This window comes from Carassius gibelio, chromosome B7 (genome assembly GCF_023724105.1).
Source record: "Carassius gibelio isolate Cgi1373 ecotype wild population from Czech Republic chromosome B7, carGib1.2-hapl.c, whole genome shotgun sequence".
NCBI classification, from domain to species: domain Eukaryota; kingdom Metazoa; phylum Chordata; class Actinopteri; order Cypriniformes; family Cyprinidae; genus Carassius; species Carassius gibelio.
This window is the reverse complement of record NC_068402.1, coordinates 15,644,576-15,669,634: the sequence shown is the minus strand read 5'-3', so window position 1 is coordinate 15,669,634 and position 25,059 is coordinate 15,644,576. Positions and strand designations below refer to the sequence as shown.

Here is a 25,059-nt window from a genome sequence, read left to right as displayed (position 1 = left end):
CAAAATATATTTGTTTTTATTGATGGAAAAATAATCAATCTATATGTTTGTCTGTTATGTACAGTATTTACGAGTACAGAGTTCAAAATAAGGACTTCTGGAATTGACCAAAAATGTATTTAATCATGTTGAATTTCCTTGTGATTAGAGCAGTTTCTGAAAAGCATTACTGTTATTATTTTTATTACTATTCAGATTGCAAAATCCATTTGCACAAGAGTGCAAGTTATTATTTCTCCATTAGTTGCAGCCATGATGATGATGTGGAAGGCCTGATGCTGTTGACTAATGACATTTGCATTGTAACCCTTAACTGTGATCCATTGAGTGCAACAAAGATTGTTACTGGCTTTATTTTGTTGGCATTGTGTTACTCTAATTGGTCAGTCATACATCATGCAGCAGGTAATGTGGAGGTTATTGGGATAATTGTTTGCAGTTGCTACTGCTGGTGGAAGGTTTGTGGTCATGAGGTAAGTGTTGCTCCTGCAGAGGATATGTATTGATTTCCAACCTCTTCTCAACAAGGTGCTCAGGACCCCCACATGTAGAAATAAATGTATGGTTTCCAGGAAAAACAACATCTCAAACATTTGTTTCTGCAGTCCATTCTATATGTCAGCCACTCTTTTTCTCTCTTTACTGAATGTTTCTCTGACTTTAAGTATTGGCATGGCAATTTTGGTCAGTAGCTCAACATCATGAACGAAAGCATTTTCCATCCATGTGGAAACAGTGAGTGAACCAACCCGTCTCCCTCTCAGGCCCCTATCCTATTTTGAAAGAAAGAATTTGACTTTCATTTAATTGCAGGTTCCTCTTTAATTTATCATTTATTTGGACTGTTGACATTTTGCAAACTAGCAGTGGGGATTCTTGAGCTATGAGTTACAACCTCACAATACTGGTAAAAGCTGCCTCATGTTGTGTAACCAAATAGCCCCTTCCGTCTATTAATTTGCCCACTTTTTCATTCCTCAATGTGCTTGTCTTAGCAGAGGACAGAAGTTTGCAAGAGGAGTCAAAAGAAACTGAGATGTTCCTTTTCTGTTTTGATGAGAAGTCTTAATTAGCTATGTTCATTGATATGGCGCTTGATGTATTCACACTCAGAAAAGAGTTCAGGTGTTTCACTATATTGTTCTTGTCTGTGTATGAATAGCCTAAATTTCTCTCTGTCTCACTCTTTCTCTTCCGCATCTGTCTGTTGGAGTAACTAAACAGCTTTCTGGTTTGACTGCGCATTCCTCTGCAGAATCTGAAAGAACATAACTCCCAGCTGCCTCATTTGCAAAGAGGGTGAATTATACTGCAAATTATAATGCTTGGCTTTGATAGAAACATCTGATGAAAGGAAAGCAAGATGACGTTTTAAGTACTCTTAATGAAAGCAGCACCCTTTCCTTTGGTCACTTATGTTTAAAGTAAAATCAGCTCAATGTTCATCAGATGTTTTATAATCACTTTGGTTTCAGATAAGAGGCTGAATTCCTTTAATTCTTATGAAAAATATATTATATATATATAAAAATAAATGTTCCAATGAATGTACTTGCAAAAGGCCTGACAATAGTAGTTATTATTTTTGTGGATAGTACAGTTATATGGTAGATATCTTCTCACAGGAAACTTGCCACTGTCTTATGAATTTTATAAACAGGATATTATGTGTTTGGTAGTTTGCTAGTGTACAAGATTGCATTTACACTGCATGTTCATTTTGACCAAAACTTAGTAAATGTGGTTTTGTGATTTTCAAGGTTAAGTTGAAATGGAGGTGGGCCATATTTCACTATTAGAGCAGCCAGAACGTCAGTATTAGTTAGTATATAATCTGTAATTATAGGCTTGGGTCGTGTGGTTTGGATGGTGTCTGAGGTTCTGCTGAGAGTTTGTCAGTGGGCTTTATATGGTAACATGCAGCTATGTTGACCACAAATCTCTGCATCAATCAAGACGGAGGGCATCTATCTGAACCGTATGCAGTTTAAACTGCATGTTAAGCAAATTAGAAGATTATAGAAGATCAGTTTGTGCCGTAGAGGTGATGTACAATGATCCCCAAAACCTGGATTTCCAGATTCATCACAAAAAGCATTTTCAGGAGCAATGCATGAGCTCATAACATGGTGACCCAAATCAAGCATAGATGGATAGACAGATGAAGAGACCGAAGTAGGGAGGGAGGAAGTGAGAGAGAAAGAAAAAGAGAGAAGATCTGTCTGTTGGCTGAATGAGCACCTCCTTTTAGTTTGGCCACAGTCCCCTCCTCCTTGCCTCAGATATAGAGTGTTTTTAGGAGCAGCAGAGTCCATCAGAGCCGGGTGTACAGGAGAGCGCACTGTCAGGATATTCCATCCTTACGCACGCGCACACACACGCATACACACTCTCTCACGTCTCCCTCACGCACACGCACATGGAGTACTATTGGACCCACCTACTCTGGATTCTCTGGAGCGTGATGCCAGGTGAGTTTGTATGTGTGTGTTGCCTGTTTTCAATCAAAATAATTTAAAAGAGGCAAAGTAGAAATGCTCCATTGATACTACAAAATACTTTGCAGCTGGAGATGAGACTTTAGTAAATACCATGGATGTGATTTGTGTGTAAGGGATTGTATCCCAGTGCTATGCATCTCCCACGTCTGCTTTCCAATGTCAGGCACTTTTAAATTGACCTCCCTTGATAGATGGGGATGCTGGATTGGCTGTGGAACGGCTGGAGTTTACCCTTGCTCCAATTTTCATCATAGCACTTGCATACTTTGAAATTAAAGGCGATGTTATCAGGAATATATTGGGAGTTCATAGTTTACTGTTTCTGGGAAAGATCTGGTGAGCAACCAGATGAAAGTTTACTTGTGAAAGGACACTCTTGACAGAATATTCAAGTACTTTTGCAGTTCATTGCTTTCGTGGGTCAAGAGTTCCTGGGAAAATTAAAATCAAACTTGCATTTCTGTCCATCTGCCAAATGAACAAGATGATAATATATATATATATATATATATATATATATATATATATGACTTATGTGTAAGTGATATAAATAACATTTGTGTTGCTATGTGCAAACATTTTTTTTTTATGGTTAGTGTGTTGCTCATTTTGACCAGCTGCCAGTAAGCCAGCTGTGAACCAGGCTTTAATCAAGTCCAGCAATCTAAACATTATACTAGTACAATACTGTCTGTTGTACTCGTTTTTTTAGCCTTTCTCTGCACACATTAAATGTGGCCCACATCTAGAACCTCTTTATAATTAAAATTTTTTTTTTTTTTTATTATTTATATATATATTTTTTGTGGCTTATGACCTAATAAATGTGGCCTGTATCAGATACTCATCTGAATAGTTGACACTCTTAAACTGACCTGAATTCACAAACACTATGGCTCATCGCAAGTGCACACTCATGACAAAATGTTTCAATTGATTGATGTCAAAACTGCCGTAAATCCAACCTGTTTATAGAGAACAGAAAGGCTTAGCAGTGGCTCTCTTCCTCACAACCAGTAGGTAATGACACTGATTTATATATCACAAACCTTCAGTACAAACAATTGCTGCTCATTTTCAGTAAGTGCTCTGATGGATTCAATGGCTCCTGAGTTTTGGAGTCTTTTTAGGGATTCACTAAAAGAACTGACTAACATGATTCTGTTCATGAATCAGACTACACAGCTTGTGCTGTCAGTTTGTTTTAGTGTGAAGCTTGCAAGAAAAGGACAACTCAATAGAAACATTTGACAATACATTCAGGCTGAAAACTCACATTCACAATTCAGGTTAAATATCTCTTTTGCTTTGATAATGGAGATAACTGCAATATAAACAATAGGTGAAAATGTTGTTTGAGTATTGGTCCACTTTCTTCTGGCAATTGCTAGTTTTCAGGCAGATTAATGGAGTAACAAACAACACTGCAAACAAAAAAAAAAGGTTTAGAAACATTTTACACTCAGAAATCTTTAGGAATTTTCACAATTTGAATGAAATCTTAAAGTGTGATTTTGAAATACCTTTTTTTTTTTTTTTTTTTTTTTACAGTGCATCTACAGTATTTATCTGTCATGTAGTTGGCAGATAAAGTTTTGCTCTGCCACAAACAGTTATTTAATCTGGCCCTAGATCTTAGTAGCAGCTGATTTACATTGCAATAAAACATATTGTGATCTCAGATGCTTCTACCTGGAATACTACTTTGGAAATAATAATTATAGAATAAGGTTATTTTTTGCGGATGAGGAACTCCAGAGCTAGTGAGTAATGCCTGACTGTGGTGTATATCAGTATGCTGATGCCACGTGCCTCACGGGTAGTTTACTTTGGCCACAAACCCAGTCGCAGGCCACCAGGCTCATCCCCTGCTAGCCATCTCTCAGCAGCCCTTCAATGAGCTTTCCAGACAACAGAGCTCACAGCTGGAAAGTCAGCATGAAATGAGCAATGTCTGGTCATTTTACTCTTGATCTGTGAGTCTAACAATGTATATCTTTCCCTGAGGTGCAGCACATACAGTAAAAGCATAAAGCCCATGAGATCTTAAGCAGAAGAGCATTTCAAAGCAATGCATTTCTGGCATGTGGAGTTAATTAAAAGCTGATCTGCTGGCCCATAATCCTCGCCAGTGGGCATCAGTGAGGCTCATTAGCATCAGGGCAGTTCCTCACGTAAATATTTGAGAAGGAGGGGATAGACGACTGAGGGGTAAGCAGATGTTTAGAGGGGGATGTCTGTCACATGTTGGCTTGTACACAGCTGCATGTTCAACTGAGGCCTTGGTAATGAATTAGTATTGGTAGTTTTCTTTGGTGGCAGTGATGTGGGTTTTGATTATGAATTAGATTTTGATGGATGGTTTGTGGTGGATGTGCCCTACATATGGTCTAGCACTAGCTCAAATGTTTCTTTTCTAAATGTTTTGATTTTAATCATGACCTGGGTTAACCTGATCATGATTTCTGAGTCCTAACATGAGGCACTGATTGTTTTTAAGAGGTTAGACAGAATATATTGCAGCTGCAGGCTGTAGCTGGAATTTTGTTTTGAATTTTGTGCCACTGTTAAGTTATGCATCCTTTTTGACAAAAATAAATTATGTATGTAACATGTATCAGGCATGCTTAACCAAGCATGTAGCTTTACTAAAATAATTTCCTCAGAAAATCAACAGGATGTAGCACTATTTTGCAGCTATCTCTTAAAACATCAACATTTTCATTACAAGATATTGATAAGATTTTTCTTCAGTTAGTGTTTTGGGTATTTAGTGAAGATGTAGATTATATGTAAAAGATGCTGCCTTTAATGACAATGCAATGGAGAGATAAAGGGGAATGAGACCAGAAAATGACGTAGGCCATCTTCAAACCTGCATCCCTGTGAACAGCTGCTCATATAGCCAGAAAACATGCATCCTTCCTGACTACTATGCCATGGTTCTGTCAAGCAAATTGTTTTGGTGATGCATGGACATTCTCATAGACTGGTGCTTCTCTGTCAGTATGACTGTGGTGTGGCTCCTGTAGCTTGATTGTGGTCCAAAAGCAGCTCAGGCCTTTCCCTGGACACAGAGCACAACCCTTGCAGCCACTGTACTGAGGTTTATTTATCTGGGCAAAAGAATCCACACACAGGAAACCCACTCTATAGGATCTGCTGATATTACAGAGAATATTAAAGTGCCTGCCACGTTTGGGCTTTTAAATGGAAACTAGAACTTTTCTACTCCCCCTTTTTACTCATTCTTTTTTCCCTTAGGTTTTTTTTCTCTTTTTTAAGGGTAAAGCTGTTCTCAGCTGGTGTCTGGGACAGTTTGGTTTCAGTAACAGACTGGATGCCTTAGATGTGCATTTAAGCTCTAGAAAAAGTGATCAATGACTGTGGGAGAGAATTTAGGTTTAAAAAAACTTAGAAAAAGGTATCATTATCAAGAATGATAACAGGTATTATTCAGCTTTTCTTCTTTGCTGGTCATCTGACTGATCTATTTTTAGATTCATGCAAGGCTGTCATTTTGTTGACTATTTATAAATGAGGACTTCTGAGGGAACGTTTCGAAAGATCAAAAGGTTCTGGATGTCTGCACTGTGTTGCAATTAGTGCAACATCATGTTGCCTTGATACAAGTGAATTATATGTTTTCATATAAGTAACTATTTGAGTTCATATGTAATTAAATGAGTTCAAGCAGTTAATTTAATGCTTGATCTCTGCCAATGCTTCTTTTTTCAGGAAAGAGGTTTTCGTCTGATAGTCAACAAAGCAGGAGGCAGGTGACAAACAGCTTTGCTTAAATAATATTTAAACTACTGTTCAACAGTTTGAATAAGTCTGATGATAATAAGTCTGTTTTTGTGAACCAGGATCAAACTGAACCTCTTTATATGAGCTTTCATTGCTGTTCACAGTGTGATATACAGTTCTCCTGCTACAATAATACTGTACGTCAGTCACTGGCAGTGTCACTCACAACTCTTCATCACTTTCTGTGAAAAGCTGTTGTCTACACAGTGAATGTGGGAAAGAGAAAAAGTGTATGTGTGTGTGTGTGTGTGTGTGTGTGTGTGAGAGAGAGAGAGAGAGAGAGAGAGAAAAGAACTAATAGCACTTCACTTCTCTTCCTCTCCCCTCTACTAAGAGGAAGATCTCTTCATCTCATTCATCAATCATCTGCAAGATATAATACGATGAATGGAAACTGTAGTAACAGACATTATACTTATCAGCACTGTCATCAATAAACTATTTCATTTTCGCTGGTAACAGCTGGAAAAAAAATTATATATGTGATTTTTTTTTTTTTGAAAGACTTTTTTCTTTTAATTGAATCCAGAGTAGATGGATGTTTTCCCTCTGGTTTTTCCATTGGTATAGAGGCCAGACTGGAGGCAAGGTGACCTGGGGCCACCAGAGAGAATCAGATCTTTCATAAGATCCCATTGTATGTTTTTTTTTTTTTTGAATCCTTGTCTTTTTATTTTTATTTTTTCAGTTTAGGTGTGCAGGGATATGATATCCATATGCTGTTGTTCAGGGTTCAAAGCATAGATTAACAGAGTAATTCAATGTAATTCTCAGATAAATTAACAGTTGTGTTTACACTTAGATCAAAGCTTTTTATATTTATAAGTTCAAAACTTGCTTTAGATTAATTTTAAGAGCCATGCTTCTGAATACTGATCTTTAGGTTATGGGGTTGCCATCATGTGATGTTCTAACTTGAGAATACCATCTCTGTACTGTGCATCTTATGTAAAAATATTTGCCAAATCACTAAAAACCTGTATGACATTAGTTCTTTCTTCAGTAGAAATCAAAAGAAGATATTTTGAAGAATGTTTTAGCTGTTTTTGTCCATGCAAATGACAGTCAGTGGGGTCCAAAACAGAACTGGACCTTTAAAAAAACCGAAACAAAAATAAAACATTGGAACATTTTTCAGCGTATCTTCTCTTGTTATCCACAAAAGAAAGTAAGTTTGGATCAACTTGAAGGTGAATAGTGAACCAACCTGAAGGTGAAAGTCAGTTTTTGGTGAAAGTCAGTTTTTGGTGAACTATCACTTTAATAAAAAAATATATAAATATCTGGAGCTTAAACAGTCATCTTTCTCAGCCTTTGCTTCGGGTTAAGCCATAATTATGGTGCTGAAAAGACAAAATAGTCTTTGATAGACTTGACTGAAATTGAACCTGCCTGTAAAAGCTCTGTGAGTCAGATGTAGCTTCCTTAACTGCTGTCTTTCTGTGACTGACAGACTGACTGTCAGATTTTGTTCCGATGACTGACAACTTCATGTTTAGTCTCATCCATAATGAGGTCCAATAGACCTGTGTCTCCCGCACCAGAGTCTGCTGACAGAGTTGAAGAGTGTCAGGTCGAGCTTTGGAAATCGTGCAGGCTTTCTCCACGACTGTGAGCATGAAGGCTTTTCAGCAGGAGACCTCCATCAATGTGTTTTTTAATCCAGTGACCAAGATCTTGTGTTCTTTGGGAGTCTGTCAGAACTAGTGCTGTCAAAATTAGCGCGTTAACGCATTCGATTAATTTGAAATATTTAACGCGTTAAAAAAAAATAACGCAATTAACGCGGTTGCAGTTTTTTTTATTTCCAGTTGTGGCCTATGTGTGTTCAACGTGCAAAGAAATATGGATAAGACCAAGGAAGGACTTTTAGACGGAAAGTTTCAGTATAAAACTCTGCCGGATTACTCTTCAGTCTGCCACAAGAAACATTACTCTTCATTTAGTCTGCCACAAGAAACAGCAACATTAAAATCATGAACTCAAATGTCATTGTTTAAATAAAATTTAAAAAAACAATGACTGTAACAGTGTGTAAATCAGACCTTTCTGTAACGCTAACGTTAAAAAGCTTAAACAAAAATAACGAAATAATTGTGTAGCGGAGTATTTTTTGAACACATTGCCGCGAACTGTCAATCACTCCTGTGCGCGTGCATCACTGTCCTCCTCGCAGCTGCAGCAACTTGCGCTCTCTCTCTTCATCAAGCTTTAAAACAAAAAGGGGACAAAAATATCATATTGTCTTTGTGCATAGGCTATAGATTAATTAGATAAATGAATATCTAAATTTGTGCCTTGCCGTCTACGGTATTTTTTTAGAACTTAGAAAAAAGATGCTGCAGCCAATGAACAGCCAGCGGGGGCTGCAGGACGACTCAACCTCCGCAGACAGTTTTTAATGTTTATCAGACAATAAATACTCAAGATTTTGCTTTAGTATAACTCACAACGAGTTTCACACACCTTCTCCGGCCACGTTGAGTTGTTGACACTTAACAGTGGGAAAAGCGACACATGCGCTATTCACTTGTATAACTTAAGGGTGAATGGGTAATGTAGTTTCTGCTATGGGTGGGATGAATTAGGAAGCTTGCATTGTGAAGGGCGCTCTGAAAATCGGCAGTGCAGGTAAAAGATTAAAACCTCTATTAAAACAGATGTCCAAATGAGCGTACCGGTACGCTACAAGCACGTTCTGGGCACACGGAGAGGTGGCGGTAAGCTCAAGAGCTATATTTGGAAGTGGCGGTACTGAGTACCTGTGCGTACTGGCCCACTTAAAGCACTGGCAATGACTATACTTTGGAATTTTTTTGCAGTCCACTTAGAATTCAACATGGAAATCATTTTTGTTTTTTTATTGGCATTGATTGTTTTGAAATTCAAATGGTACTTGCATGCCTGTGTTTTTATTTCTGTAATAAATATGGCTTTCAAGCCAACAGGATATTGGAGGATATTGATGGTTTATTGCAGGTATGTTGTTTACATGAGAAAATCTGTGTTACAAGTTAAACAAAAATTCCAATAAACAATCATATTTTGAATTTAAATAGTTTCTTTGTCTTGAGTTTACATCAATTATTTACATTTTACATTTAAATATCCAAAAAGTTTCAGTCTTTTAATTGCGATTAATCGCGATTAATCGCGATTAATTTTAAAAAATTGTGCGATTAATTAGTTAATTTTTTTTAATCGATTGACAGCACTAGTCAGAACATAAACAGAAGCCATAAAGGCATGTGTAAATAGAGGCACCTCTGAACTTTGATGGAGACAAAACAATTAAAGTTGATAGATTAATTTCCATTTAAGACCTGAAAAAAGCCAAATTAACACTGCAGCTCAGTCATCTTATGCTGGGTACACACCAAAAAAGAATCAGATTTTGGGCCGATTCCCCCCTTCCGACAATCCTAGCTCTGTCCAGATTATCTTGATGGTTCTACAGATTATTTTATCAGATTTTCCCTTGGTGTGAGGTGTGCTAAGGGTGTCCGAACCTGATCGGAAGAACGCCGGAGACCAGATTCATTGAAGGTTGTAACTCAGTTTTGACAAAATAATTATTGCGTTTGGCTTGCAAGCAACTCTACTCTTTAAAGTGCAAAACATTGCGAAAATAAAAAAAAATCTATCTGTTGTTTGCTCTCTGTTTGTCTGTGAGTTGTTTAGAAACGATACAAATTACATATAGTGTTCATGAAAGGAAACAACTGTTTAGGACTCTGGCAGAGACTCAGTTTAGCCACAATTAAATTTTGCTTAGTTTTGGGTCATTGCTGGAGCTCCTTGGCTCGTATAATCTTTTGCCAGTAAATGCAGTCTTGTGTCTAAGCATGCTGTGGATGGTTCATATTAAAATTGTCTGTCTCTTTACAGGGTTCCATGTCTGTTTCAACATTGACACCAGAAATCACAGGATCATAAAGGGCCCCAGGCAGACACAGTTTGGCTACACTGTTCAACAGCACGTAGCTGGAGGACAGAAGTGGTAAGAAGCATTTATAAGGGCTTTTTCTGTACCCCTTCATCCCATAATGTACTCCCGCTAAAGAGAGCTGATTTCTTCAAAATATCATAAAAGATTAATTTTTGGTAACACTTTACTTAAAACCTTTATGTAGGCATATAATGCATTATGAAAGTAGTTTTAATGTATTAATTATGCTTTGTTATTTACCACAGAATGCATTGTACAATCTCATGAATAATAGTAACCACAGTTAATGCATTATAACACTTATCAAGTTCAGTTACAGTTACAGTTATCACAGTTACTCTACAGACTTTAAAGTCAGCTATAATTATTTACAACAAGATGTAATGTATTACAATGTACATTATGAATAGAGTGTTATAATGCATTATGAAGGCTTTAAGTGTTACCAATTTTAATTCAAAAATATTCTGTTATGTGCTATATAAAGAAAGAGTTAGTATGACATTGGCGAGTAAATGATTTTAATTTTTTCAGTGAACTATCCCTTTAAGACTTTAAGACTCAAGGTTAAGCAGAGAATCTTGCTCCCTGCATTTTCTAACCTTTGTAGGATATCAAACGCACTTTAATTGTGCGATAAATCATAGTCTTTTTGACATTCATCTGGCAAAACAAAAAGTGTTTCTGTGTGTCCAGGTCTTGAAGGAAGTGTCATTCAGAGAGATGTCCCAAAAAAAATATTGAATTTGTTTTTCATTGCATCTCCCAAATCAACATTAGATCTAATTGCCTCAGTTTTCATAACAAGCAAATTTACTGTAGATCTCTTCTGAAAGGAAAATCCACCAATGATGCTTTTACGGGCTTATGAGAATTGAAAGGAGTTTAACATTTGTCGTTTATCACTGTGATGTCATCATCTCTCTTTGCCTTGGCAATTTGATTCCAGTCTGGCATCTCAATTTGTCTTCTTGGCCACAGCTCACCTGAAAACCAGACCAGAGGTATATATCACTGCGTGTGTGAAAATAATAAGTATGCCTGCAAAGAAAAATGTTTTTTTTTTTTTTTTTTTTTTTTTTATCCATGTAATTCACCTGAAGTAAGTGTTAATATACCACTCATGTTGGTTTGATGTAAGCATGCAAGAGAATCCAGCCTATTTGCTTCTATTCATAATGAGGAGAGTTTTTCACCTTTTGTGCCTGAGTTCATGAAAATAATATATTCTATCTCACATTCCCTAGATAACGGTTAAATGGCTCGGTCTGTAGATTTAGCTGTGAGTGTGTTGTCAGGTTTAGCTGGACTGATGTGGGGTGATATCAACAAAGACTTTCTCAAGTGAGCGGCTGCCAAACAGACCCCCTTTCTGTCTCTGCCCCATTCACACAGCATCTGCAAACCATTAACAGGCCAGAGGAAATTTTCAGTGTGGCATGTGTGTCTGGCTTGGCTCTTGTGTATGTGTGTGTCACTTTTATTTTATCATATGCAAGTTTTTGGGGGGAGATGTGAATTGTGTGTTGTGAATATTCACTTAAACAACATTCACAAAACCAGACTTAGAGACATGCACATCAACAAATACTAACAGACCAACTACACACAAAACCAAGAGATCTGTTTAAAGGCCCAATTACATGAACTGAGTCAGATTTCACAATACAGATCTATTTTAAACAGCAGTAAACAGTTGAATGTAAAATCTTTTTATGTGTGTGCGATAGAAGGACAGATCATTAGGGAAAGTGTGTTGTGTTTATGCTGACATGACTTTAGGCAGTAGGAGAGGAAAAGCTTTTTGAAGGAATTGGCAATACACAGTAGCTAATCACCATTATGTGGTAAGGCCACCTCAGAGCGTTTGAACAGGGAAAACATTTTGGACACTGCTGGCTATTTATTTATGTATCTGTGTACTGGTGCTCTTGCACAGTTTGACTCAGGAAATGTCTTGATTAGCACAGTCAGATCCTCAGAGGAGACTGTTTTGTCCAAAAAAGTAAAGAAGTCTAGCTGTGTTTCACCTCTCTCACAACCCCGAATCCTGTTACAGTGGATAACATATATTACATTCACTCTGACAGTTCAAACTCTCTCTCATGCAAGTTTCAGTGCAGAGTATTTACACTATTATATTCAGTGAAGTGACTGTTTTGACTGGGGTCCATAGAGACTTGTTTCTGAGGCTTGAGCCATAGTCACTTGCCCTCAAATGTTTTGACATTATACTGGACTGAGCGTCCATTAGGGATGCATTAAGTTCCTCTGTATAACTTACTGTTTGGGCCACAAAACCAGTCTTAAGTGTCATTTTTTCAAAATTGAGATTTATATATCATCTGAAAGCTGAATAAATAAGCTTTTCATTGATGTATGGTTTATTAGGAGATACAACTATTTGAAAATCTGGAATCTGAGGGTGCAAAAAAAAAGAAAAACTGAAAAAATCGCCTTTAAAGTTGTCCAAATTAAGTTCTTAGCAATGCATATTACAAATCAAAAATGAATATATAATTTTGATGCATTTACAGTAGGAAATGTACAAAATATCTTCATGGAACATAATCTTTACTTAATATTCTAAAGATTTTTGGCATTAAAGAAAAAGTGTTAATTTTCACCCATACAAGGTTTTTTTGGCCACTTTTATTTCCTCTTTTGTTTTATTTTTTGTTAATAAAAGCCTCTCCGAGGCCTAATGCCACGCCCACTGTGTGTAGTTTGCTCCTCCCGCCACAATACACACACACACACACACACACACACACACACACACACACACACACACACACACACACTCACACACACACAGGACACACAGCAAGACAATGATCCCAAACACAGCCAAGGAAACTCTCACTTGGTTTCAGAAAAAGAAAATAAAGCTGCTAGAATGGCCCAGCCAATCACCTCACCTAAATCCAATAGAAAATCTATGGAAAGAACTAAAGATCAGAGTTCATAGAAGAGGCCCACGAAACCTTCAGTATTTGAAGACTGTTTATGTGGAAGAATGGGCCAAAATCACACCCATTTATTTTATTTTTTTTCATTTAACCAAAAACTGGATAATTGAACTCAAACACAACATCAGAGAAGCACTAATTAACCCTCATGTAGTTTTCCGATCTTTTGACCGAAGATGATTTTTTTTTTCCCAAAAATGCTAGTTAATATTATCACTTTACACCAAAACTTGACTTTGCTCAAACAGGGTATAACAACTGATTATAGCATCATTAATCTTAGCTTATTCACCTTGGTTTTGAGTGAACATTGCCAAAATTATCCACGCATAATGCTTTTTTAACTCAAAAAATGAGGTAATCATATAACATGTTTTCATATCTCAATATCATCCAGAGAATGTCTAATGATGACAACAAAAGACTATAATCCAATTAGTCATTTTTGTCTCTTTCTATTTGAATCTGGCTATTTTCAAAATAGAACAACAATGTACTTATTAAGGCATACAGCAAAGTATATACTCCATACTACTGTTTAAACTAGAATACTTTATTTCTCTTTCTCTTTCACTTTGTCTTTGTCTTTCTCTTACTCTTTTCCTTTCTCTGTCTTTCTCTCGGGTGCAGACAGGGTCCTATCACAGCAGCATGCAGTGGCAAGAGGTCTTATCCAGTTTCAGAGGCACAGAGGGGGTTTAGTGGTGTAGGAAAATGGGGGAAAGGGGTTGGCAATACACATCAGCTGTGGTTACTGCTGTTGATGGCTGTGGAAGGGAGTATGTAGTCGTTGTTCTCTTATATTTTTCTCTTTGACTCCTAACATTATGTTAACATATGCATTTTATTTCAGGTCAGCACACCATTCACAATGCATGTTCCAAGGAACAGGCATTACCCTGCATGCTGTGTATTGGAACATTCTCAAAAGTTGCTACCATGTAGCAGATACATAATTACAGGCTAGAAACTTTGAAATGTTTGAAGTACCACAAACCGCTAAACAAGCATGTTGAATTTTATTTTAAATCAGAAATATATACATTTTTTTTCACAGAGAGTGAGCTGAACCCACTAACTTTCATCACATAGAGAAATTTTAACTCTTTAACTCTTTACTTTAACTCTGATGATGATAAAAGCAGATCCAGCCCCATACAGCATTCATTGCACAAATCATATGGAACATGTGGGAGTTTGGGGGCACAGGAAGTTTTCATGGGTGATGAATATTTGAACTATTTCAGGAATCTGTTGTTTTTGTGTACAGGACTGCTGTGTTTGGCTTCTTTGAAGTATGAATAATGTGTTTGTGAATGTTTCATTTTGAAAATTGCATGTTTTACACTTATTTGTATTTTTCTTGTTTTAAATTTACATCCTCTATGCACTACCAATCAAAAGGTTTTTTTTTATTTTTTTTTAAATGTCTTGTTTCTGTGATGGCAAAATTAAAGCCATTTGTCAACTCTTTAGCATCACACGATCCTTCAGAAATTCTAACGCGCTGATTTAGATTTTAAGTAACATTTCTTATTGTTATCAATGTTGAAAACAGTTGGACTTCTTCGTGTCTTTTTGGAACACAAGATAAGGTGTTTTCGCAATGGAGGAACCTTTTCATAGTTCCTAGAACTATTGGTGAAACTTCCTGCTATTTGGTGTTCACACCACCAGAACTAGGAACGTATTTTGTTCTGGTAAATCTGTTTGGGGGAACTAATTTAGCTCCTACTTCTAAAACAGGTCTATAGGAACCAACAGTAACATAAGCGTACATTGTTTGAAAAAACGCATTTACATTCCATCTCCATTATCACAAAACCCACGTCACACAACAAAAACAGCTCCGATCATGGTGTCTTCCAATCAGCGATTGATAATGATTGTAAATGCATTCCTAGAACTACACTGTGTGAAAGCACCTATACATTTCCAAGGGTCTTTGATCCTTTGACCCCAAACCTCTGAAGTGAATGTAATATTTGTAAATTTCAGTGGTCAAATATCAGAAGTCTTAAGAGCTACATAAAATAATCTGTTGCCATCATTACCTTCAACTCATAGTAATATCAAAGTGAGGAATTTTACAATTATTTTTATTCTGTCTCTCACTTTTTGTTGTAACAGTTTGGATAGAAAGAGATCACAGCTCACAGATGGAGAGAAAATGGCAAGGCAATACACAAGTAGCTGAGTCTGGTTATGACTTGCATGATTATTATGACTTGGTTGTCCATGATGGTGTTCATGGATTAAAAGGCATGCATTCTTTTCTTGGTGTCTTTCTGGCTGGCAATGGGATTTTTTTTCCTGGGTGGCCACTGACACATGCACATCCACAGAATTGGCCTGATAGATCCCTTGGGATGGACATACAGACCAATGTGGACACATATGAACAGCTTGTTTATTTTTTTGCAGTTTGAATTCCTTGCTGAGTTTTGACTTGTCTGGCCTGTGACCTCTAAATTCTACAAGCAGCAGGAGGGATGAAGCGTTCTTCATCTCTACTCTCAAACTTACCTGATATTCTGCTCACAAGTCTTTTATACTGGTCTAAGAAAATTAATCTGTACATGAATGTCTTGGTTGTCAAAGCAGTAATGATTAGATTAAATCAACACGTGCAGCAATAGTTTTATGGGTTTAAGGATGTGAGGTGAGTTGCAATAATTACTTAACTAGTTTTGCTGCCTTCACTTGGAAGAAATGACAGCACAGAAGTGTTGCGTGTCATGGTAACATCAGTCTGATGAGGTTTATGTGATGCTTGACGTGCCCATTTAAATCAATAACAGGCCATGAAAAGGATAAAGCATTAGTGGTTCATCTTTCCTTTTCTGTCCCATCATATATGAAACTAATGAAACGCCATATAGTATCAGTGTCTGTCTCACTGGCACTTCATAGACCTTAGCACCATGGTACCATGGCAAAGTGTTTTCTCACTCTCCAAATGTGAAAAACATTTGGCTATTAATGGCAAACCCTTTCCTCTTAGATTTTTCCAAAGGATCTGGGCTGCTAGTACAGCGTTTTGTGGCAGATTGAATATGTAAAGGTTGTATATTAGCGAGGCTGTTTCATTCAGTGCTATTAGCCTTTTGTAGCCCTGCCACAGAGAAAAAACTTGAGAGCTTAATGAGTCTGAGGCTGATTGTTTTAACAGCTTACTGTGTCATTACCCTGGAAGTTTGACTAGACCATTAAATCACTGTAACAAAGGTCCTCTTTCTCATGCTCATCTCTCTATTTTTTCATACTTTCTTCTCTCCTTTTTTTTAAGTGTGTCCTGAGCTGAACTCAAGGGTAAAGTATAGTGCCAAAGGCAGCTATAACAACAGTGATATTCACAATATTAATAGCAGCGAAAAAATATGCGCGCAGTCTGAGCTCCTTCTGTGAAAAATCGTTTCCAGAGACATTTCAAAATGTTTAGATGAACTTTTAACTGGAGACTTCTGTTTTTTCGTGTAAGCTTATTTCCTTGCTTATTTCATGCTAATTTTAAACCAGGGTCAAATTTAGATTGTTTATTTATCCCATTGTATATCGCAGAAATGTCATATTTACAAATGAAACCGTGATAGAGTGTCGCTGTCGGTTAATTTTGTTTATATGATCGTATTGACTGAATCAGGCTGAGCAGTAGGACGTGTGCAGAGCTTCTTGTTCTACTTCATTTCTTAATTCCACTGTAAATAGCCTGTGGGTGTCTTATAATTATATTTGAACTGTAATGGGTAAAATCCATTTGTTTGGGAAGCTGGATCCAGATTTAGTTGGAATGCTTCACTGCTGAAGCTTGCCAAACAGAGAAATATTACCTCGAGAGGCCCATGATGCTGACCCCTGGCCTATGGCAGAACAGTCATGGAGGTCTGGATCTGCAGTAAACTAGTGTCAGATATCGCTCTCTGAATCACTCTGTCCCTGAGTGGGTATTGCTCCTGTATAGAGCTTTAACCTTAACATTAACCAGTCAGAATCAGCTTTAGATGTGCTGATTATTGGTGTGTGTGTGTGTGATGCAGGGTTTCAAACGTGTGGCAGGATGTGATAGTGCCTTTGTGATTTGAATCTTTCATGTGTAATACAGAATAAAGAGGCGTTTTGAAACTATGCCATGAATCATCAGATGTGATGATCTCCTTCCTAAAATATAAAAGCAGCTCAATATTTTTCCATAGAGCCATTTATACTGCATCAAGTCAAGTGAGCTTTAGTGTCATTCTGCTATATGTGGAACAAAATTTTGTGCTTCATAGACCATGGGGCTACTGTACATATTAAAATATAATATAAATAAACACATACGGTATCTAACCTATTGAAGGTTTAACTGACTTTATTTTTATTTTTTATTTTTTTATTTGTTGCATCAGACATGTATCACTTTGCTCATATCTGATTGGTCCAATTTCAGTTTGAGATCTCTTACCTAGAACATAACCTGCCCCGGAGCAGGTTAGCTGTACAGTGTAAGTTACTATGGCAATGAACGCAGCTAAAAACCAAACCACTTTCATGATACCTAAAACCCAGGATTGGTGCAAACTAAACTGAAATTGACCTGGCTAGCCAGCTGATCCGGCTTCATGGTACAGGCCCCTGGTCTTTTGTTTTGTTAAAAGTGAGTGACAGTGAAAGTGACGTGACATTCAGCCAAGTATGGTGACCCATACTCAGAATTTGTGCTCTGCGCACGTGCGCACACACACACACACACACACACACACACACACAGAGGGCAGCCATTTATGAGCCATTGGGGGTCCTTGCTCAAGGGCACCTAAGTCATGGTATTGAAGGTGGAGAGAGAACTGTACATACACCCCCCCCCCCCCACCTACAGTTCCTGCCAGCCCGGGACTCAAACTCACAACCTTTTGATTGGGAGTCTGACTCTCTAACCATTAGGTCACAACTTCCCCCACTATTGTTTTGTTTTGAAAGGTCCTCTACCATTCCTTTGCAGCCCCGATTAACTAGATATCACAAGATTAAGGTTTCAAATAAATATTAATAATGTAAACTAATATTAAAATTAGTAAGCACTACTCTGAGCAGTGAACAGAACTTTGAGTAACAATCAGTAAAAACTGATATGCTGCTCTTAAGAAAATGTAACGTTCTACATGAGCACTGCTTTTAAAAAGGCAGACAAATAATCAGAGGATCATAAAATATCTCTTTTGTAATGGAAAACTGTCATTCTCAGACGCAAAGATACTGCCTTTACGTCTGACAGATGGTACCACCTCACCATAAACTAATTATTAAGTTCAGAATGATATTTAAGAGTCCATCCTGACCTGGCACAGGCACAGGCACATAAATGCGAAGTCAATCTAGTTTTCTATATCCCTCGAGACCACTATCAGCAAGAAAGAATTCTGCATCTCTTGCATAAACAGTTGAAGGTACACATCTTGCTGTGTTTAAGGATGCCTAGTCTTGCAGTGATCTGTGACTAGTTAAATGAGTCCTCTACGGCTACTTAGTGAAAGTGACTGGCTTTGCTTATAAAAGCTGCATGCTTCCTAGAGCCGTGAGAAGTACATACTGCTCCCTGCAGTGCTGCTGCTACTGCGTCTGAGTGATGTGTGTGTCCCTGATTGCTCTCTGCTGGAGCAGTATTACGTGTAAAGCATGCCAGCGTTAATGGAGCGATGTGTTTAGTCAGTCTGGGATGTAGGATACATATTTCAACACTCACGCAAATATCTCCCATACCTAACCGCCCTGCATGCTTCCATCAATACATTACCTCAGATGTCAACATTCAATTTAAACCTGTTTAAACATTCCTTTGCCGGCAGATTCCACTCACCTGCCATCTCTCCTTGATTCACTTCCTCTAACCTCCTTTAAATGCGCCTGTTTTCAGAGGGAGCTTAAATCAATAGGCTTCTGGCTGTTTTATTTACAGGGAAGTGGATCACACACCTGCTTGTGTGTTTCTTCTGCCGTTTTTGTTAGATGAATATTGTACTGTGTCAAAGGTAATATTTATATGTTTTGATTCTGGATGCTTCTAGGTTACTGGTAGGAGCCCCACTGGAAACGAATGGACAGCATCAGACAGGAGATGTGTACAAATGTCCCTTAAGCAGAAAATCTGGAGGACCCAGCTGCACCAAACTCAATCTTGGTATGAAGACTGCAGAGTTCATTTTCAAACTTTTTTGTCTTTGTTATTTCTCTTTTGTATTTAGAATTCTTTTTTTAAAATTTAGCCAGTATTTTATTATGTTAGTATGATTAAAATGACATTGTTAAAAAAAACATTGTTAGAGAATTGTTAATACTGCATATTATTATCACATTTTCTTCAATATTTCAATTAAAATTATATAATTTCTTAAACATTATTATCAATGCACATTCACTTTCCTTCATTATTGTTGGCAAGAAACTCTCTGTTAAAAATTTTCATCAGTAATTTTGTTGACTGGATTACCACTTTATGACTGAGTATAACAATTAATATATACTGAACAAAATTATAAGTGCAAAACTTTTGTGTTTGCCCCCATTTTTCATGAGCTGGACTCTAAGATCTAAGACTTTCTCTATGTACACAAAAGGCCTATTTCTCTCAAATATTGTTCACAAATCTGTTAGTGAGAACTTCTCCTTTGCCGAAATAATCCATCCACCTCCCAAGTGTGTCATATCAAGATGCTGAATAGACAGCATTATTACTGCACAGGTGTGCCTTAGGCTGGCCACAATAAAAGCCCACTCTAAAATAGGCAGTTTTATTGTATTATGGGGGGGGGGGGGGGGTCCGAAAACCAGTCAGTGTCTGGTGTGACCATCATTTGCCTCATGCATAGAGTTGATCAGGTTGTTGATTGTGGCCTGTGGAATGTTGGTCCACTCCTCTTCAATGGCTGTGCGCAGTTGCAGGATATTGGCAGGAACTGGAACACGCTGTCGTACAAGCCAATCCAGAAGATCCCAAACATGCTCAATGGGTGACATGTCCAGTGAGTATGCTGGCCATGCAAGAACTGGGGTGTTTTCAGCTTCCAGGAATTGTGTACAGATCGTTGCAACATGGGGCTGCATTATCATGCTGTAACATGAGGTGATGGTCGTAGATGAATGGCACAACAATGGGCCTCAGGATCTCGTCACGGTATGTCTGTGCATTCAAAATGCCATTAATAAAATGCACGTGTTCGTTGTCCATAACATATGCCTGTCCATACCATAACGCCACCATGGACCACTCAATCCACAATGTTGACAGCAGCAAACCGCTCACCCACACAACGTCATACTCGCTGTCTGCCATCTGCCTGTACAGTGAAAACCGGGATTCGTCGGTGAAGAGAACACCTCTCCAAAGTGCCAGACGACATTGAATGTGAGCATTTGCCCACTCAAGTTGGTTACGACGACGAACTGCAGTCAGGTCGAGACCCCGATGAGAACGACAAGCATGCAAATGAGCTTCCCTGAGATGGTTTCTGACAGTTTTGCAGAAATTCTTTGGTTCTGCAAACCGATTGTTGCAGCAGCTGTCTCAGTGGCTGGTCTCAGATGATAATGGAGGTGAAGATGCTGGATGCGGAGGTCCTGAGCAGAGCTGGTGTGGTTACACGTGATCTGCGTTTGTGAGGCCAGTTGGATGTACTGCCAAGTTCTTTGAAACACCTTTGAGATGGCTTATGGTAGAGAAATGAACATTCAATTCATGAACAACAGCTCTGGTGGACATTCCTGCAGTCAGCATGCCAATTGCACACTCCCTTAAAACTTGCAACATCCGTGGCTTTACGCTGTGTGATAAAACTGCACATTTTAGAGTGCCCTTTTATTGTGGCCAGCCTAAGGCACACCTGTGCAGTAATCATGCTGTATATTAAGCATCTTGATATGACACACCTGTGAGGTGGATGGTTTATCTCGGCAAAGGAGAAGTGCTCACTAACACAGATTTAGACAGATTTGTGAACAATATTTGAGAGAAATAGGCCTTTTATGCACATAGAAAAAGTCTTAGATCTTTGAGTTCAGCTCATGAACAATGGGGGCAAAAACAAAAGTGATGCATTTATAATTTTGGTCAGCCTATATAATTAGAATAAATACTTTTGTAATTACACATTAAAAGAAATTGTTATTATTTACTAGCAGTAAATAATTACTATGCGAAGTTGCCACAATAAGGGTTAGATTTGCGGTTTGGGTAAAGCGTTACCAGGCATGCCTTGTGAAAAGCAAAGGGGGTAAACACATTGATTCATTCAAATGCACTCCTGATCTATAATGACGTAAACATGTGGGTTCTTCACTACAGAACACATCATCTATGTCAAACATATGTGTTCTATATAATGTTAAGTGTGTCGATACAGCCTTTCTGCCAGTTTTAATATGTGCATGTGTATAGATGCACACGCATAACAGATGCACGCTGCAGATCAAATCAGGAATGTCTAGACAGGATTAACAAATATGTTTACAGTTAAAGGAAATCTTTCTGCAAAGAACATATGCCACATATGGACTGTGGTTGAATTTTATAGCTCAGCCTTTTATTTTCCTCCATCATTTGTTTTTTTTTTTCTTAAGGAAGGATATCGTTGACAAATGTCTCTGAGCGAAAGGATAAGATGAGACTTGGAATGACCCTTTCGTCAAATCCTAAAGACAACAGCTTTGTGGTGAGTTTGGATGGCTGGTTAGATAGTTAATAATGCATATTCTTTGTAATATTAAAGTCGCCTGGCATTTAAATGGTCTAAAACACTAATATTGTTAAGTGTTCAAACACCATCCATTACATTTGGAACACTATGGAATTATAATTTATGTTGAATGAGCCAATGATCTTTATGTAAATCATAAATGCATTTATTAATGGTGCAATTAATAACGTTTGTGATAATTCACAGGCTTGTGGTCCCCTTTGGTCATACGAATGTGGCAGCTCTTACTACAGCACTGGAATTTGCTCCAGAGTCAATGCCAGCTTTAAATTTTCCCGCACTATCGCTCCTGCTTTCCAAAGTAAGCACACGCACCTGCACCTTCGATTTAACAAGGACAGTTTCTGCAGTGAAATTTTTGGTAATATGTTTCCACTTTCTGTCTTAACCTTGGACTTTATTTTTATGCTGAATTTGGCCATGACAGTTTCTGGATCTGCCATAGGCAATATATTGTGAAATTAATCTTCGTTTTAAAAAGAAAATGATCTTGACTGCTCATAAAGAGCTGAGTTGTTAAATCTTTTTTCTTTTTGACGAAAGAGTCACAGACCTTGTTTTTAAATAATCACTAAAATTTGATTTTGAAAAGAACTACTACTGTTTAATGTCTTTTGTGTGCCAAAGACATCAATAACGTCTAATTTCTTCTTTCAGGGTGCGAGACATACATGGACATAGTGATAGTCCTAGATGGTTCAAATTCAATCTACCCCTGGAACGAAGTTCAAGACTTCCTTATCAACATTCTGCGGAAATTCTATGTTGGACCAGGACAGATTCAGGTGTTTTAGACTTTCTGACCAATGACAATGTGAAATATCAAATGTGCCTTTATCTCAAATGTGTGAATCGTGTGCTTGTCAGGTTGGAGTACTGCAGTATGGAGAAAAGGTGGTGTCCGAGTTTCAACTGAATGACTTCCGCTCTGTGGAGGATGTGGTCAAAGCAGCCCGTAAGATAGACCAGCGAGGAGGAGAAGAGACCAACACAGCGCTGGGAATCAGTGTTGCACGGTACTGCTAAAATAATTGTTTACTGGTATGATGACTTATAGTTATTGTCTGTTTTAATACTCTTTAAAATGCTGTTTATTCATGTCACGGCAGAGCAGGATTATCAGCAGTCTTTACTCCATTCTTCAGGGTCACGTGATCCTTTAGAAATAATTCTGATATGCTAATCTGGTCCTCAAGAAACATTACAAATGTCTTTACTGTCACTTTTACACAATGTAATGAGTCCAGGCTGAATAATAATACTAATTTCTTTAAAAAAAAAAAATACCTTTACATTTTACATATTGACATCAACAGAGCCCTCGAATGACATTTACAGAGCATAATTTAATATCTATGGATGTTCACAGCTCAGAGGCTTTTAAACAGGGAGGCAGAAGAGGAGCAAAGAAGGTCATGATCGTCATCACAGATGGAGAATCACATGACAGCGCTGACCTGCAGCAGGTCATTGAGGACAGCGAGAAGGACGGCATCACCCGATATGCCATTGCTGTAAGTATTCAGTATTCAAGTATTCTGGATCAGGTTTTTTTTTTTGGCATTGATCAAATGCACATTCTCATGCTGAAATGATGAGGTGACTTTGGACCAACCATTGAGGTCACATTCATCTGCCTCCGCCTGTGAAAAAAGGCCCAATGCTTTCATCCCTATTTATGGGGACTTATGGATTAGAATGTGGGTTTGGGCAATCGAGACAAATGCGTCATGCTCCGGCTGATTGATTCTTGGGGTCGTTCCTCACAACAGGTACTGGGCTACTACAACCGCAGAGGCATCAACCCTGAAGCTTTCCTCAATGAGATCAAATACATCGCTAGCGACCCTGATGATAAGCATTTCTTTAACGTGACAGACGAAGCAGCTTTGAAGGACATTGTGGACGCTCTCGGAGAGAGGATCTTCAGTTTAGAGGGTTGGCGACTTTACCACTCTAGCACCGCACACAGCACTGCATCATATTCATAACACAGCCCAAAACCTCAGCCTGTAAAACATTTACATCTCTGCACAGCACTACACTGTAAATCTCATTGGACCAAATCTTAAATTTTATACCACATCTCTTTGATATATGCCCTCTGCCAACTCGCTCTTTAAGACCGCTGAAATCTGCCCTGCTCTGTTGTAGGAAATGGCGGATTCTTTTGCTCTCCCATGTGTTCATTCTGTCTCTGTTTGCAGGGACTAGCAAGAATGGGACAGCATTTGGTCTCCAGATGTCTCAAGCTGGCTTCTCCACACACGTAGTGGAGGTGAGTCTGGGTGTCCGTCAGACTGTAGGTTCTCAATCGAATCTATTCCTCAAGTTCACAGCTCTTCATTTCATCTCATTTGAAAGAAAAAACCCAGACAGGTTGACCGAGATCAGATTAAGACCTACTCTGTGTGAACCAAAAGTCAGATGTTCAGTGAATGATTAGGGTTACTTTCTTTGAACCTAAACCTTATCTTTCCTCCTTCTTAAACATTCTTCATTTCTTTTCTTCTCTTTCTGTAGGTCATCTATATATGTCATTGTCAGTAATATGATACACCAAAAATATTACACCTTTACATTGGTGAGCAGATAAGAATTCCTCCCTGATAATTCAAACGAGCTTCTTTCTGATTCTCATTCCAAAGAAATGTAAATGTATATAAGTCTTGCAGGTTTTCCCAGGGAAAGGATTATTTTGAGAAGTATGGAGGAGAAGGAAAATGTCTTTTTTTCTTTTCTGTCTGAACCCAGAGCTGATATCAGAGCTGGCTTGTCATCCAGCACAGACTCAGCACCTGACGTTTTCATACTGTACCTGCTGTTCTGGCAGGCCGTCTGCCATGCTCCATCCAAAAATAAATCTGCCTAAGCTGTGCCTGGTGGGTCTATATCCATCCAAGACCTGCTCCCAACTGTAGCACTAATAATCTCTGTCCAGGTTGCACAGTTTCCTGATGCAACCCCTGATTTTTCCACTCCGTCCCCTGAAAGCAAGCACAAACTGTTGTGAGAGTTATTAATATCTTTTTTTTTTTTTGGTGAAGAAGCAGATAGGAAAACTCCAGATGGCCATTGTGATGACTGGAAATCTAATC

At 38.1% G+C, this 25,059-nt stretch overlaps 1 protein-coding gene across 2 annotated transcripts in view; it reads left to right on the top strand.

Annotated features, from left to right (window-relative positions):
• Positions 1-2,310: 2,310 nt before the first annotated feature.
• itga11a (integrin, alpha 11a) overlaps positions 2,311-25,059 on the top strand; it is a 41,854-nt gene continuing 19,105 nt past the window's right edge. For both annotated transcript variants that reach the window (XM_052561027.1, XM_052561026.1), the window contains exons 1-10: positions 2,311-2,471; positions 10,200-10,311; positions 19,277-19,389; positions 21,825-21,916; positions 22,148-22,262; positions 22,619-22,746; positions 22,829-22,977; positions 23,331-23,475; positions 23,734-23,899; positions 24,169-24,239. In XM_052561027.1, coding sequence (XP_052416987.1) covers positions 2,420-2,471; positions 10,200-10,311; positions 19,277-19,389; positions 21,825-21,916; positions 22,148-22,262; positions 22,619-22,746; positions 22,829-22,977; positions 23,331-23,475; positions 23,734-23,899; positions 24,169-24,239 — 1,143 coding nt within the window. In that variant the 5' untranslated portion in view covers positions 2,311-2,419. The remainder of the gene's footprint in view (positions 2,472-10,199; positions 10,312-19,276; positions 19,390-21,824; positions 21,917-22,147; positions 22,263-22,618; positions 22,747-22,828; positions 22,978-23,330; positions 23,476-23,733; positions 23,900-24,168; positions 24,240-25,059) is intronic.